General features: G+C 41.7%; 1 protein-coding gene across 4 annotated transcripts in view; it reads right to left on the bottom strand.

The window, feature by feature from the left end:
* Positions 1-15,521, bottom strand: part of ical1 (islet cell autoantigen 1-like) — a 16,067-nt gene extending 546 nt beyond the window's left edge. The window contains exons 1-16 of one of the 4 annotated variants that reach the window (XM_035916348.2): positions 15,366-15,521; positions 14,619-14,694; positions 13,844-13,868; positions 13,562-13,736; positions 10,719-10,791; positions 10,140-10,263; positions 9,848-10,046; positions 9,631-9,756; positions 3,048-3,146; positions 2,846-2,931; positions 2,598-2,647; positions 2,414-2,458; positions 2,099-2,254; positions 771-1,043; positions 590-685; positions 1-344 (exon numbers count right to left, since the gene is read on the bottom strand). The exon at positions 1-344 is cut by the window's left edge and continues 546 nt beyond it. In XM_035916348.2, the coding sequence (XP_035772241.1) occupies positions 229-344; positions 590-685; positions 771-1,043; positions 2,099-2,254; positions 2,414-2,458; positions 2,598-2,647; positions 2,846-2,931; positions 3,048-3,146; positions 9,631-9,756; positions 9,848-10,046; positions 10,140-10,263; positions 10,719-10,791; positions 13,562-13,736; positions 13,844-13,851 (1,626 nt within the window). In that variant the 5' untranslated portion in view covers positions 13,852-13,868; positions 14,619-14,694; positions 15,366-15,521 and the 3' untranslated portion in view covers positions 1-228. Of the gene's footprint in view, positions 345-589; positions 686-770; positions 1,044-2,098; positions 2,255-2,413; positions 2,459-2,597; positions 2,648-2,845; positions 2,932-3,047; positions 3,147-9,630; positions 9,757-9,847; positions 10,047-10,139; positions 10,264-10,718; positions 10,792-13,561; positions 13,737-13,843; positions 13,869-14,618; positions 14,840-15,365 lie in introns of those variants that run through there. The other 3 variants (XM_035916349.2, XM_006809553.3, XM_006809554.3) reach the window with 3 other exon arrangements.
* Positions 15,522-15,533: the final 12 nt, after the last annotated feature.

Raw genomic sequence — 15,533 nt, 5'->3', positions numbered from 1 at the left:
AAAGTAAACCTGAAACCCAAAACATGAGGTTTGCTGTGTACATGACTCAGTGGCTTCACAGGTAGTGTTAACAGTCTTTACTGACAATGTTTCCTGTTTAAAACACCATCTTTTACTCATTTGCGTCTTTCTCACTGTTCGTGTTTGTTTACTTGAATGATGACATGGAACATTGCAAAGAATCCTTGGGGAGAGAAGATGCACGCACATACACACACAAGCACATATTCAGGCATTGAGCAGCTCGTCTGCGGATCGTCCGATGGCATCAGGGTTGGAAAGAGGGTCGAGGTCTGCAAACAGGTTGAACCAGGCAGACATGTCTTTGGATCCCCCAGGGGCAGCTGCATATACACACACACATATTTATACATTTTATAAGTTTACTGCACGGCAGCCACACCTGGATCAGCAATATATTTAGCAAATATCAACTAATTAAAGTTACAGTACAGTCTCTTAACTGGCAGTTATGTGAGAATGCATCCAAGGCCACGGATGCATAAGATGCGTAACAAGGAACACAAATTACTTCCTCCAGGGAGTATTTTTAAGTAGTGTACTTTCTGAGGAATGAGGAAGAGCTTACCATTACCTGCAAATTTGGGAGCTGGCTGAGCTGATTGGTTTGGACTTTGAGGAACCTGCAGGGGTGGAGCTTGGAACATAGGAGGGGTTGCCCAACCTAAAAGGCAAACAGCCATTGTGAAGAATCCAGTAGCACAATCAGTTATCAGATAGTATGCTGCAGTAAGCAACATGTGGCTTACCTGTGGAACTCAAACTGTGATCCAGCAGCTGGGAGGGCAGAAAGCCTGTGGGGCTAGGGGGGTTAGAGGGTGGACGTGCTGCTGTTGCACCACTCTGTGCTCCTTGGCTGGTTGTGGGGACACTGGGAGAGGTAAACATCCCAAAAGCATCCTGCCATTCTTTGCTGAACTCATCGCTAGCTCCTGAACCAGGGCTTAGAAGGTCTTTGAGGAAGGCCATGTCCCCTGGTTCACCGTCCTCCTGTGGCTGACGGCCAGTGTGCAGACTCCCATCTAGAGGGAAGGGGGAAGAACAGGAAAGTTATTAAACCAGAGACAAAACACATCCGAAACTAATCAAGTCAGATGAGGTCTGACACTTGTAGAAATGTTTAGCTGATTTAGAGTTTAGAAATGTGTTAACATAGAATGTAGAATTATTGTAGAGACATTGACACTGCCCTCAATGTAATAAAGGCCTGATGGTGTCCTGAATTTAGGAGCAGAGTATAGGAGACCCTCCCCAGTTGAACTGTGAAAGTAAAACAGAGAGGAGTTAATCCTGAGAGGAAATTCCCCAGAGAATGTTTGGGTGGGGGTCTCAACATTTGACCTGGATAACTGTGGTCTGGAAGGGAAATGGGTTTTTTATGACCTCTAGGGAGTCACCTACACCCACAGTGTTTTAACTGTCACGCACACTCACTTACGTGCACACACACATACACACAGGTATGCGTACACAGTCACACACGAGCACTCACATAGACACAGAGTTTGCAGCACACCGTAGGGGGTTTTATGATGGGGACACCTCTATAAAGCTGGCTGTAACTAACAAAGGGGTGAAGATTTTGCAGAGGGACACACCGGCCTCGTCTTCCCTTCTAGAAGTGCATGCTTAAATGAAGATGAATAAAGATGAATAAAAGTTTTGTGAAAATGACTACTGAGTTCCGGTGCCGTCTCTGGAAGTTTCGACGAATAAAAGAACCGGGGTAAAACTGATTTCGCAACACCATGAAAAAGAGGACTAAAATTAGAACAGAAGGTTAAGACTTCAGTTCAGTTACTTGTTGAGTAACAACATGCAATGAGGGAAACGCAGCTATGTATCCATCCTCTATAAAATGAGTCCGAAAATAAAGGGATGAATTGGTCCCAATTGCTTAATGTTAATCACACATTTAGAAAAGACTGATAGTGGAAGCAAAAAGACTGAACCCACAAGTTGAAACCTCAGTATGAGTGAATTTCTGATGACACCAAGCAAAGTCAAGTAGGAAGCCGACACTTAGTGAAGCAGGTTGAAGTTAGAATGAGAGGAAAAAGACAGCCAACCAGTTTACCGGTGGCAGGCAGCTGTGAGAGGCCAAACTCGAGGTTTCCAAAGCCCTGAGGCTGGTGTAGGGCATTTGCTGGGACTGTAGGCTGTGGCATGTCACAGGCCATAAGCATCAGGTCATCATCAGAGCTTCTTGACAGTCCACTGAGGTTTTGCAGGGCTGGTGTGGATGTGATAGCATTTTGGTGAGCTGAGATCAAACGATCATAAAGCCAATAGACATCCTTTCCACAATCAGCAGCAGCAATTCATGCATGCATGTTGTATTTGCACGAGTGCCAGCTACAGAACACAGTTAAACAAGCAGACAGTCACTTACCGCAGTCATCGGTCTGCCTCTGCCCATCACTACTGAGTGGGAGGTCTGGAAAATAAAACAATTCATTAGTAATGTATAATTTGCTATTGACGATATTTTTCTTCCTCGATTTTATAGGTATGCTTGGATGCTTCGAGTTTAGCTGGTGCAGACTGCATTTTAGCCGACAGGTGGCAGTACATACCTGCATCGGTGGCACTTCCTGACAGGTTGTCATCATCCAAGGAAAGCAGACTAAGAAACAAAAGAGAGAAAAGGGTAAATAACGATAAAAAGTGTCTTATCAGGATGCTTTTGCTATTTATAGCAATGCAGTGGCCTTGGAGACACTTTTAGAAACCACTTGGGTAAACACTGCTCCAAGTCCTGATCGTACAAAAAGATTTCATGAGACACTTTTCAATTCAGATTTGTCCCATCATGTTCTCATACCTTTCTGTGTTGCTCTGCAGTGCTGCCTTCTCTTTCTCCTCTTGTTTTTTAGAGTCTGAGATTTGCTCCAGGGGATCCCGCAGATCCTGAGGGAAGTACAAACAGTGGTACATTTCAATCTATGGAAAACTTTAGATTCAAGTACTTTGAACCACTATAGTTTGGTGTTTAAGTAGAAGCAAAGGGCAACAATCTGAAATACCTTGAGTGTGGTAAACTGGTATGGTACATGTCCCTGGAAGGCCTTGTGGATTTCTGACATGGCCTGAGCAGTTTTCTCCCAGAACTGCAGCAGGGTGGTCTAACAGCACAGAGAAAGCCCAATCACTGAAAAGATTAATTTTAGGAGTCCCTAAACACATCAGTCTTATTACAGGTTAGCTTGACCTCTCTTCAACAAACAAGAGCCTAAACTTAACTTATGACTTTTAGGCTCTGTGAATGGTACTCATGGTCACTGATTAGTGGTCTTTGATCAATGAGCTTTGATCAGTGGTTGTTGATTAATGGTCATGAGAATTTGCATATTAATGATCAAGGAACTGACCTCCAAGCCCATTGTTCTTTCAGTGGCCCTAGTTTCAGCCATAAAGCAAATGTACTGTTTATAAGATTGGGGAAACCTACAGTCAGCTAAGACTGAAGAAGTCACTTGGATGAGTGACGAAATGTTTCTCCCACTGAAAACGCTACGTCCAGATGAACAGAATCAACTTTTAGGGCCTGAGTGTTTTTACACAGCAAAAAAAAAAAGATTAGATTACAGTGGGTGAAATAATTATTCACCACTTACTAGATTTGTAAGTTTGCTCACTTACAATGGAAAAAGTCTGTTTTAGCTTTTGCCAGCTTGCTCCTACAAGAGGTAAAGACCCTACAATAATACAAAGAAACCCCAACAATCAGACAGCTTCCTATGAGCAAGCACTATTGCGACAATGGGAAGGAAAAACTCCCTTTTACAGGATGAAACCTTTGGCAGAACCAGGCTCAGGTATGGCCGGCCATCTGCCACGACTGGTTGGAATTTAGTCGCTTTAAAAAAAAAAAAAAAAAAAAAAAAAAAAAGCTCAAGAAACATTTGGGACAGAGCTAATCGTCAGTACTCGTACTAGACTTCATTACATTTAGAAGTGTTCCTGGGGGTGCTAGCAAGCCAGCAATGGAGTAGGACGTGTTTCTGAAGGCTCCCGCTAACCGAGTTTCAGAAATAGTTTTTTTTCAACCTACAAAGTCTCATTTTATGTCACAGGGGAAGCTAACAGTTTTATATACCATATTAAAGCTTCATTTGAGACAAAATGGCATCTAACCTAAAGAAATACAAGTACACCGGAGGAACAGCGGCTAGGCCCGGCGCATCCTCGGGCGAGAATACCAATAGTGGCCCAAGGGCGGCGCCCGGCTCAGCGACCACTGAGGAACAGGCTCAGCAGAGCGATGGGCGCTTTGTGGACACTGATGCCCTGAAATTGGAGCTTCTTCAATCCATCAAAGACAATATCAAACGTGGTGTTAAAAGAAGAACTCAGGAATGCACTGAAAGAAGATTTTGATAACATTAGGGCTGACGTGCAAGAAGTGAGAAATGAGATTGCTAACAATACGGCGGCAGCGTGCGCTGAAATGGATGGAGTTAAGGCCACGGTGAAAGAAGTAGAGGACGGGCTGTCAATGTGGAGCGATGAGGTGGTCACCTTGCAATCTACAGTGAAGACTTTGAGGAAGGAGCTATCTGACCTGAAAGATAAATGTGATGACATGGAAGGCAGGATGCGGAGGTCTAATATCCGTATCATAGGGGTCCCGGAGGGCCCGGATTCAAGCTCCACCACGGCCGTATCCGCGCTACTACATGAAGTGCTGGGTATGGATAAAGATGTTATTGTCGACCACTCACACAGGAGTCTGGCCCCGAGAAGGCCGGGTGGTAATCCGCGGGTCATCATAGCCAAGCTTCATTACTACCAGGATTGTGTGGAAATTCTACGCCGTGCCAGGACCCAAGCTTCGCTGAGGTTCAATGGACATCCAATTGCAATATTCCCGGATTTTACGACCTCGGTGGCCCGAGCTCGGGCTGCTTTTACAGAAGTCCGGAAACTTCTCCGTGAGCAGGAAGGTATCCGTTTTGGGATCAGGTTCCCAGCGCAACTTTGTATCACGCACAATGGGGAGGAGAAAGAATTTCTGGATGCGGCGAAGGCAATGGAATATGTTAAAGAACATATTATCAACGTTTGAGGAGGCTGCACCTGATGCTCTATGTGGGAGCGCCGGGCCTAAGCGCAGTGCTACGGTTGGTTGTCTCACTTATGGCTGAGTGTACATGACTCTGCTTATTGTAGCGTTCGCACTGTGATGAAAAGTTTAAAGAGACACTTCTTGTTCAGACATTTAAACTTATTTCATAAACACATTTTGGTTCATTTTATTTCATGACAATATCATTGGGTTTAGAAAAGTTCTATACTTTGTTTGGACGTCGATATATACATGTATATATATGTATTTTTTTTCCTTTTTTTATTTATTGTCTTTTTTTTGTAGGATATGTTATGTCAAGCGGCCAGCGGGAGCCTAAGGGTCTGGCTTGTAGTAACCCAAACAAGCACTAGGCTATATGTGTGGATCTGTTTGCAGGGGGTTTGGCAGTCACCATGTTCAATCTGGTGTAATTGCTCATTGTGTTCTTGGTTTGGGCTTCAGCCAGATATGTTTATTTTACTTATCACTGTGTTTTTTGGGGTTTTTTTCCTTTTCTTTTTTTCTTCCCCTCTCTTTCCTCTTTTCCCATGTGTGTCGCGCATCTGGAGCTTTCATATTTTACTATTTGACCAGGGATGAGTGCAGCGCGATCATTTAGTGATCGGGTGGTAAATTTTGTAAGCTGGAATGTAAAATCACTTAACCATCCGGTCAAGCGGAAAAAGGTTATTACTCATTTACACCGACTTAGAACGGATATAGCATTTCTCCAGGAAACGCATCTGCGTACCTCTGATCATCTTCAAATCAAGTCTGGATGGGTAGGCCAGATATATCACTCTAAATTTAATTCTAAAGCTCGGGGGACAGCAATATTGATAAGCAAAACTTTACCATTTATAGCCACAACTGTAGATGAAGACCCTGCAGGCCGTTTTGTTGTAGTTGTAGGACATTTATATGGTTTCCCCTTGATTTTAGCGAATGCCCCTAACTGGGACGATCATAGTTTTTTCACTAACGTCTTTGCACGGCTTCCCAACATGGCAACACACAATGTTATTCTTGGGGGGGACCTAAATTGCTTATTATCTGCTATGGACCGCAGCTCGCACAAAAGCACGCCTGTTTCAAAATCAGCACGTGTTATACAGCGTTTTCTTCATAACTATGGGTTAGCTGATGCATGGAGATTTCGTAACCCAAATTCAAGTCAATATTCTTTTTTTTCTAATGTCCATAAAACATATACTCGTATAGATTATTTCTTTCAGGACAAAAAACTCCTCCCTTTAGTAACAGACTGTGATTACAAGGCCATGGTGATTTCAGATCATTCACCTGTTGTTCTTTCAATGCGTATTCCCAATGCCTACTCTAATTATCGGCCATGGAGGTTCAATCCAGTATTGTTAGCAGACGAAGAGTTTGTTAATTATATTAGGTCTCAAATAGATTTCTTTCTTGCTATCAATCAAACTCCAGAGATGTCACCATCAACTGTTTGGGAATCCCTAAAAGCATATCTGAGAGGCCAGATAATCTCATTTTGTGCGAACAAAAAGAAGAGGGATACTGAGCGACTCTCTCAATTAGCTGACGAAATTACTAAACTAGACGCTGTATATAGCCATATAGTATTATATAAACGTAGGCTGAAATTACAAACTGAATATAATCTTATATCTACAAAACAGGCTGAGTATCTAATTTCGAAGTTGCGTAGCTACTCGTATGAACATGGAGAAAAAAACAGGCAAGCTGCTAGCTCATCAGCTACGACAAAGAACAGCTAATCAAGCTATCCCTGAGATCCGGAATGACCAGGGAATAAGGTACACGGATAACCAAGGTGTAAATAATAGTTTTTTTTAAATACTATCAGACTTTATACAGCTCCCCCCCCAGCTAAGGATGACCTGGCACTAGAAAATTTCTTTGAGAAACTTGATATCCCTTCCTTAGGAGACGATGCGGCCACCAGTTTGGAGGAGCCCATTTCTAATGCTGAAATTGAAATGGCCATACGGAGTATGCAGTCTGGAAAATCACCTGGCCCCGACGGGTATCCTTCAGATTTTTTTAAGAAGTTTTCTAACCAATTGAATCCATTGTTAAAATCGACTTTTGAAGAATCTTTCCTCTCACAATCGTCAAGCAGTGATCTCCCTAATTCTAAAAAAGGATAAGGATCATTTAGATTGTGGCTCATACCGTCCAATATCTTTGCTGAACACGGACACCAAAATCCTTGCTAAAGTGTTGGCCCGCCATTTAGAGAAACATTTGCCCTCCATTATCTCACCCGATCAGACAGGCTTTATCAAAAACAGGTACTCGTTTTTTTAATATTAGACGTTTATTAAATATAATCTATAGCCATGTCAAAGGTAATGTATTGGAAACTGTTATTTCGCTTGATGCTGAGAAAGCGTTTGATCGGGTGAGATGGGACTTTCTTTTCCATACGCTTGAAAAATTTGGCCTCGGGAGTAATTTTGTATCCTGGATAAAAGTATTGTACTGTGACCCTGTAGCGGCCATTCAGACCAACAATAGTCTATCCCCCTTTTTTCAGCTTCAGCGTCGCACACGACAGGGGTGCCCTTTGTCATATTTCCAGATATAAGGTGAATTTCGGGAAAAGTGAGGCAATGCCTTTAGGTACAATAACCGGTGAACTTTCGTCTATTTTAGCACCTTTCAAACTCAGCTATAACAAGTTTAAATACTTGGGCATTTGGATTATGCAGAACCATAGAGACGTGTATAAAACTAATTATCTTCCTTTATTGTCTAAGCTAAAAGAGGATTTTGGAAAGTGGGAGTCCTTGCCTCTTTCGCTGGGTGGTAGATTAAATATCATTAAGATGACTATATTTCCTAAATTTCTATATCTTTTTCAGTGTCTTCCAATTTTTTTAACTAAGTCATTTTTTAATAATCTAAATAGTCAAATCTCCTCCTTCATTTGGAACAAAAAACCACCCAGGCTGAAACAGAGTGTATTACAAAGACCGCGGAGCGCAGGAGGCTTAGCACTCCCAAATTTTTTGTTTTATTACTGGGCAGCTAATATAAGGGCATTATTGTACTGGATAAAAGACCATGATAATTTATCATCATCATGGGTAACACTGGAGCAGCTGTCGGTGAGTCAATCCTCCCTGATGTCTTTGCTGTGTGCCAGATTACCTCTGGCGGGACCAATCTCCAGCTTCACCACGAATCCTCTTGTTGTCCACTCACTGAAATTATGGTATCAGCTCAGAAGGCACTTCAAACAGACTGAACTCTCTTAATGCACCGCCGCATAGACATTGCATGTTCTCCCCATCCTTAATGGACAAGGCATTTAACATATGGACAAAGCTTGGAATAACATCAATGACTGCTCTTTTCACGGACAATATCTTTTCCTCATTTGAACAGCTGGTGAACAAGTTCAAGATCCCTCAGTCACACTTTTTCAGGTATCTACAACTCAGGAATTTTGTTGCTTCTAATACTGACTGCTTTCCGTCCTGTCCACCTCCATCCCTTTTGGATGATATTTTTGATTTTAAACCAAATGCCAAGCGGGTTATAAGTGATGTTTATGAGCTGTTAAGTAATTTTAGGCTGTCCACATTGCAATCACTTAGGGAACGATGGGGAAGTGATCTTGGCCAACAGATTGCAGATGAGACTTGGCATAAGATACTCAATAGAATTTCTTCGTCATCTATTTGCCTTAAACGTGTGGTGATTCAGTTCAAAGTGGTTCACCGTCTCCATTGGTCTAAAACTAGACTGAGCAAAATCAAGGATGGGTTTGACCCCACATGTGACCGGTGCAAACGAGAGCCTGCTTCCCTATTTCACATGTTCTGGGCATGTCCAAAACTGGGTAGCTTTTGGAAAAGCATATTTGAAACCATGTCCAACATATTTGGTGTTCCAATTGCACCCTGTCCGTTTATAGCTATTTTCGGGGTGACGCCTTGTGGTGCCAGTCTTTCCAAATCACACTCTGATCTTCTGGCCTTTTGCACTCTTTTGGCCCGTAGAATGATATTATTGAAATGGAAAGAGCCACTTCCACCTGTATATGGGCAATGGTTTAAGGATGTCATGTACTCAGCTGGAAAAGATCCGCTACACTGTAAAAGGTTCGGTTCGGAGGTTTTATGACACATGGCAACCTTTTCTTACTTACTTTGAAAGATTAAGTCCGGATACTATCGCTTAATGTGCGTGTGAGTGGGTTTTTTTTGTTGTTGTTGGTTTGTTTGTTTTTTCCCCCTTGCTTTTGTTCATTTATTTTATTATTTACTTTGTATCTGTAATTTTATTTTATCTCTTCTTTCCTCTCTGGCTGGGTTTTAGTTACATTGTTCTGGATGGGTGGGTGGGTGGGGGTGGGGGGGCGGGCACGACTGTTTGTTAGTATTGCCGTAATTGTTGTTGGAAGCAATTCTTTGTTCAATAAAAAGACCTTGATCAAAAAAAAGAAAAAAAAAGAAGTGTTCCTCACATTTTGTCCACCGCATTAACAAAGTGGGGAAGCCATTCCTAGAAATGATAAAAACTTGTACCTGGTAGGTACAGAGGGAGTGGGAGAGCATATTGCAGCGGCTTGCTCCAAGCATGTCCACCTTCTGACACACATCGTTCTTCAGCTTTTCAAACTGGCTCTTTGTCCCTCTTACCTGGGCCTGGACCTGTGGACAAAAAGACATCTGCATTAGATACACATACATACACAGAGTAGTGCAAAAGAAAACCAACCCGAACGAATGGGCCACATCTTGCCTTGCGAAACTTTTCCAGCTGTTTGTAGGTGTCTGGGTCGAGCTCTTGGGAGATATCTTTCATCCAGAGCAGAGCTCCTCTGTACTCTGTGCGGGCCTTCTCCATGCAGGTTACTGTCAAAAGTGTGTCCGAAATGGCACGCCGCCGGAACGTCTCCACTTCCTGGTGCAAACGGTGCAGTGACGGACAAAGTGCCATCCTGACAAAAAAAGACAGGAAACAGTTCGTGTTTGTGTACTCGCATTTTTATAGCGCATAATCACTAGTGCCAGTGTTCTCTCCTGCTGCTAACCTCTGTTTGGCAGAGGCACACAGAGCCTTGCTAGTGGCATCCATCATGTTTCCAGCCTTTGTGCGATCGTGCTCGGCTTGGAATCGCAGGAAAAGGCCGAGCTCATTCTCCTCTTGAGACAAGCCTGAAGAAAGAGAAACGAAGACAGCTGCACAATGAAATCGCAGGACTTTCATAAATGAGGACTAATAAATGACTTTCAGGACTTTCATAAATGAGTGACTAATGCAGTTTGATAGATTCTCATAAACCTGCAGCACTAACACTGCTAAAAAATAAAGCTGCACACTCAAAAAAACTTTAGATAATTTCTTCAATCAGCTCTCCCTAGTTTTTAGCAGGAATTACTCGAGTGCTATATGTGCTACATCATGTGCTTCACACTTCAAATTACGAAATGTGACAGTAGCTCACATTGAATGATGGAAAATGCCCTTCATTTACTTACACTATTAAATTCTGGAAAGCTGCAAGCATCAACAAAATGTTCACCCATAGTTGTATGTCTCCGGAGTGCTCTGATATAGCAATGCCTGGAATTCCTACCTCATTGAGAAGCTGACTCAGAATCTGACTCACGTGTGATCCTGTGCTGATACTTCTCGATCACCTTCAGCAGCTCTGTGCACGTAGACTGAACGGAGCGGAAGAACTGCAGAGACAAACGGGAACAATCTTGAGAACTTTTCTTAAAACATCTCCTTTTGATTAACTTTTTTGCTTTTTTTTCCGAAAGTCAAGTTTTGTTCTTTAACAGTGCGACGTTTGCTCCTCTTCACTGCTGACAATCACAAAACAGAACAGATTTTTATGGCCCTTTCCATCTGTTGTCAGTGAGCTTCTCCCGCCTGGTAGACAACAGCAGTGACTACATGTGTCATAGCAACACATATTCTGAGGCCATTTTAGTGCTGCTGTCTGACAGAAAGGAAAGGGTCACCTTGATCTCTAGAATCTGCTGAAGAATAGTAAGTTGTAGTTTAAAAAATAAATAAATAAAATAGAAGTACTACAGTATAGAAAGTACATGTACACTCTATTTGTATTACTAGAGCTATTTTATAATATACTGCAACATTGAACATCGGTTCTTTAACTTGTTAGTTACTGTCTTGGAGCAACTGTGTCCACATAATTTCCTCTGGGTTTAATAAATTATTCCAATTCTTTGTCTTATTCTTAGCAGAGAGACGGGCTCACTGAAGATTGTGAGACAGCAGAAGTTGTGGGTGGGCTGAACATGTGTAGTTACTCTTTAACTGTAGAGTAAACAGTCATTAACTTTAATCTGGACCTCAGCGGTGGCCAAACATATCAGCATACAGGTCACTTCTCCTGCACAACTCCTCTAAGTAAAACGAGCATTACTAACCAAGCTTTGCACTTACTGTGATTTTCTAGAACATAAACACAATGACACAGAACAATATATACAAAATTCATTAATGATGAATTCCATTCATCTATATGCAATATAACAATGTGCTGCTCCGTAAATATGACGGGAGGTTTTATTTTAATAGATTACGTGTCACAAATCAATACTAGTAGAAAGAGCAATCTGAAGACGCACAGAGGTACCTTTTGTCTGTCTCACAGGGGGATGAATTTCTTCTGTTCTCCTGAGAGCAGAAGAACAGAAGAAAGATAATCTCGTACCAGAGCAAAACAAAGGCCTCTAGGGCAGAACCTGCACGACTAAATAACAGCCGTGTTTCAGCAAACCCAGAGAAGTGCTCTCCTTTGATGAGAAGTAAAAGAGCACACTATACCCCATCCAGCTGTTGTTGCAAAAGTCTCATGAATAATTAGCACTCATGTAAGTGGACAGGGAAAAGATCTCTGTAAGCAATGGACACCAGGAAACAATGTACTGTAGGTAAGAGCTTTTCGGTTGTCATTTTGATATGTGTGATTCCTTTTATTTTCCTCTCAGTAGCAAAACAGCAGGCAACAGAGTTTACGACAGATTAAAGATGCATTCATTATTTTGATATTCAGATTACTGCTGACTACTGAGTGATCAAGGCCGCAGTTGCTTTAAAGACCTTTGAAATTTTCTCCACTCACCTACAAGACTGTGAACACTAAACAGTTATTTTATCTCTAAGAAGAGATATCCAATACTGTCTGCCTTCTAATGAACCGCATTTCACTTATTCTAGCTGTTGTCTTGTGAAAAAGGTGAGCGGTTTAAAAAGAAAAACAGGTAGGTGGAAGAGTTTGTGATCTGTACTAAACTTGCAGATCCAGTTTTCTCCAGGAGCAAATGGACATGAAGCCACCGGGACAAATGCTGGTTCAGTGCCGTGCTTTTAACTCAAGCAGGGAGTTTAGCACTCCTGTAGTTACTCAACTGAAACCAAATCCTTCCCTTGGGAAAAGGACAAAATCCTTAGGAAGTTAGCCTGAGTACTATACAGCAGAGAACTTTTTTTATTTAGACAAGACAAGAATATTTTCTTGTCTTCAAACTTATTCTAAAATGTAAATGTATTATTTGAAAACAGAATGAATGTTTTGTGCTTTCTTTTTGAGTTAGCAGGACTTGGTAGGGGGTTTTAAAAAAGAACAGGATGAAAATCGCAAGTTCATCGCTGTAGCTTAAACAGCTGTCTTGCTCACTGCTGAATGGGGCAAGGTTGTTTCCTGGCATAGATTCCCGGCCTCCCAGAGAAAAGAATGGAGGTCGAGACCTGCACCTCACAAGCCACAAGTTAGAATTAGGGTTAACTGTAACCCCATTAATACATATACTATATGTGTTAATTTATCCTCTCCCAATTACATCTGTCATCCACCCATCTGCCCTCCCCAATCCCAATGTCTCCTGACCTAAAATAGCTCTTTTTTTTCTTCTTCTTTTTTTTTTTTTTATCTTGAAGGTTGCCGACGCCTGGGCTACACTAAAATCTGCAGTTGTTAATATAACCTTTATTAATGAGAGCAAATTTAATCTATACTCAGATGGGGAAAATTTGGACTCTTACTGTGTTCCAAGTAAGGATTCTGTAAAGCATACCATGTCACACTGCAAAACAGGTAGAGCACTTCCCTAAAGCTGCTAACACTGAAAAGCTATTCATATTTATAATTTAGATTAAAAGTTAGGATAAGTTATGGCTATCTGTGGAAGACAGAAGAGTCGAACAATATCAAACCAATATGATGGAAAATAAAGGAAAAACAAACATCCTGTAGTTCCTGTGCTTTAAGCCATTCCACAAAACTTGCTGCTTTTTTCCTACTCTGGAAGCTGTTATTTAATTTTTAAAACTGTATTTTCTCAATACAATTTGTTTTTCTTGAACAGCCCCAGGCTCTTTTGAATAAATTCCTCATTTTCCTTCAGATTTTGAGCAATGAATATCATCTTGTGTGCCGCCAAATATTAAAACACTCTTAAGCCTGTCCTTCCCCACCTCGAGCTTAGCATCCAGGTCAGCATCGGAGGCCACCACATACTCATCCTCCTTCTTGCCCGTGGCTTTGATGAGGACCTGTTTGGTCTTCCAAAATTTCTTCTGCATACGGGCCATCACTGAGCTGTCCTCGCCAAGCAGAGCCCGGCCACCACTCAGCATGTCTCCGGCAAACCTGGAGCCAAGGACATGACGTTGTCAGCAACATTTTTTACCAGGCTGTGTGTGTGTGTATATATGAATTGCATATAATGCTCACAATAATAACAAATCTTCACCTACCCGTCCATAGTAGATAACCACTGTTCTAAAAGTATACAAAACAACAGTTTAGACAGATGGAGAGAATAGTAGCATAAAACATAAATTAATCAATTTAGGTTTCTGTCTAGGTGAAGGTTCCTCAATGCAAAAATACATAAGCAGACAGCAGATATGATAGGGGGGAAAGGGTTTTGTACAAAAGTGAATAAAATCCATCTATTCAACGTTTAACACATCATTGAGTAATAAAAGATATTCCTGCAGTTGGGCTTCCTGTATGACTTCGATGTACACACAAACACAAAAAAGCAGTAAACATGCCCGAAGACTGAGCTGAGATATAATCAAGTTACAAACGCTTATGTGGGTTTATTTTGGCCCAAACGCCTCGGTGCTGAGGGCTAAAGAAGCTAATCTAAAATGCCTCGAATATGGAGCAGGGATCAGACACCTGCGACTTCAAGGAGTCAGGGAGAACTGAGACAGCTGGATATCGAGCAGGTGTTACATTTCAGCAAAATAGAGCTCTCTGACACGTAAAACCTCCCAAAACCAGGTGTCGTTCGGACATTTATCTACACAGAGTACAATTATGAAAGGGTAAACACGTAAACGAAGTAAACGAACTAAGGAACCGCAAAGGAGCTTGTGTGCTAGCAGCAGTTTAGCTAGTAGCAGGTTTGATGGTTAAAGCTGCGAAACGTCTTGAGACCATCTAACTGAGCGACCGTGCGTTTTACTGAAAGTCTTTCATTGTATCGCTCCATCCTCTGTAAGGTGAAAACAGTGTTACCTTTATTTACTTTCTCTCCAGCACTCTGTGCATGTATTCAGCTCAGCTAGCCTCCGCTGACGATAGCCATCACCATCTGAGTCACAGAAACAGGATATGGTTAAGCAGCTGCAGCGATGTATGAACACTAGAGGCCGCTGTTAGACAGCTGAATTCAAAGATCGTCTGTTGACAGGATAACCTACCAGATGATAATCAACTCTTTCCTCCGATACGTAAAAATGGACGTGATTGGCGTGATAAATAGATATATAGCATGTTAAATCTATATGTGTTCTACGTGATAATGTCAAAAGAAACTAGCGATTCTGATGGTCGTGATACTGGCTATATGAGTCAGTCTATAAATAGTGAATGTAGCTAAAATTCAAAATGAATGTAGATATAATTATTTATTATAAATGAATGAGTCCCTTAGGAACTTCAGCACCAATATGTTGGAAAGCTTATCTGGTCATATCAGTTGGTTTCAGTCGTCAAGTTGTTAAGAAAGTTATGTTAGGCATATTAATTAAGGAGGAGTTGGAGCTCCTTCTTTCATCACACCTCCACTGACAAACCAGTTGGAGGAAATAGTCAATAGGTTGACTTTGGCTCTTGAGAAATATGAGGAAGTTTATAATGTGAATGCATAATGTGTTAAACTTTTTAAAAGGTAGTTTATTAATATAAACCTTGAGGTTGCCCAACTGATGTTGTGTAGGCATTTTGCTAATTGAAATGAACTGAACGATCCTCTCTGCAGACCTGATTGCCCATTGTCCTTATTCGGGGCTGAGCAAAACCAGACAGTGACTGGTGTGCAGGACAGACTGGATGATGGTGGGGTAGAAGATGACCAGCAGCTGCTTCCACTGACAGTTCTGATCTGTCAAATGTTTCTTTAACTTGAGTAACTGGAAGACTAGTCAGGGT

This window comes from Neolamprologus brichardi, chromosome 23 (assembly GCF_056152115.1).
Source record: "Neolamprologus brichardi isolate AB-2024 chromosome 23, ASM5615211v1, whole genome shotgun sequence".
NCBI classification, from domain to species: Eukaryota; Metazoa; Chordata; class Actinopteri; order Cichliformes; family Cichlidae; genus Neolamprologus; species Neolamprologus brichardi.
The sequence above is the reverse complement of the archived record's forward strand: the minus strand, read 5'-3'. Positions and strand labels throughout refer to the sequence as shown.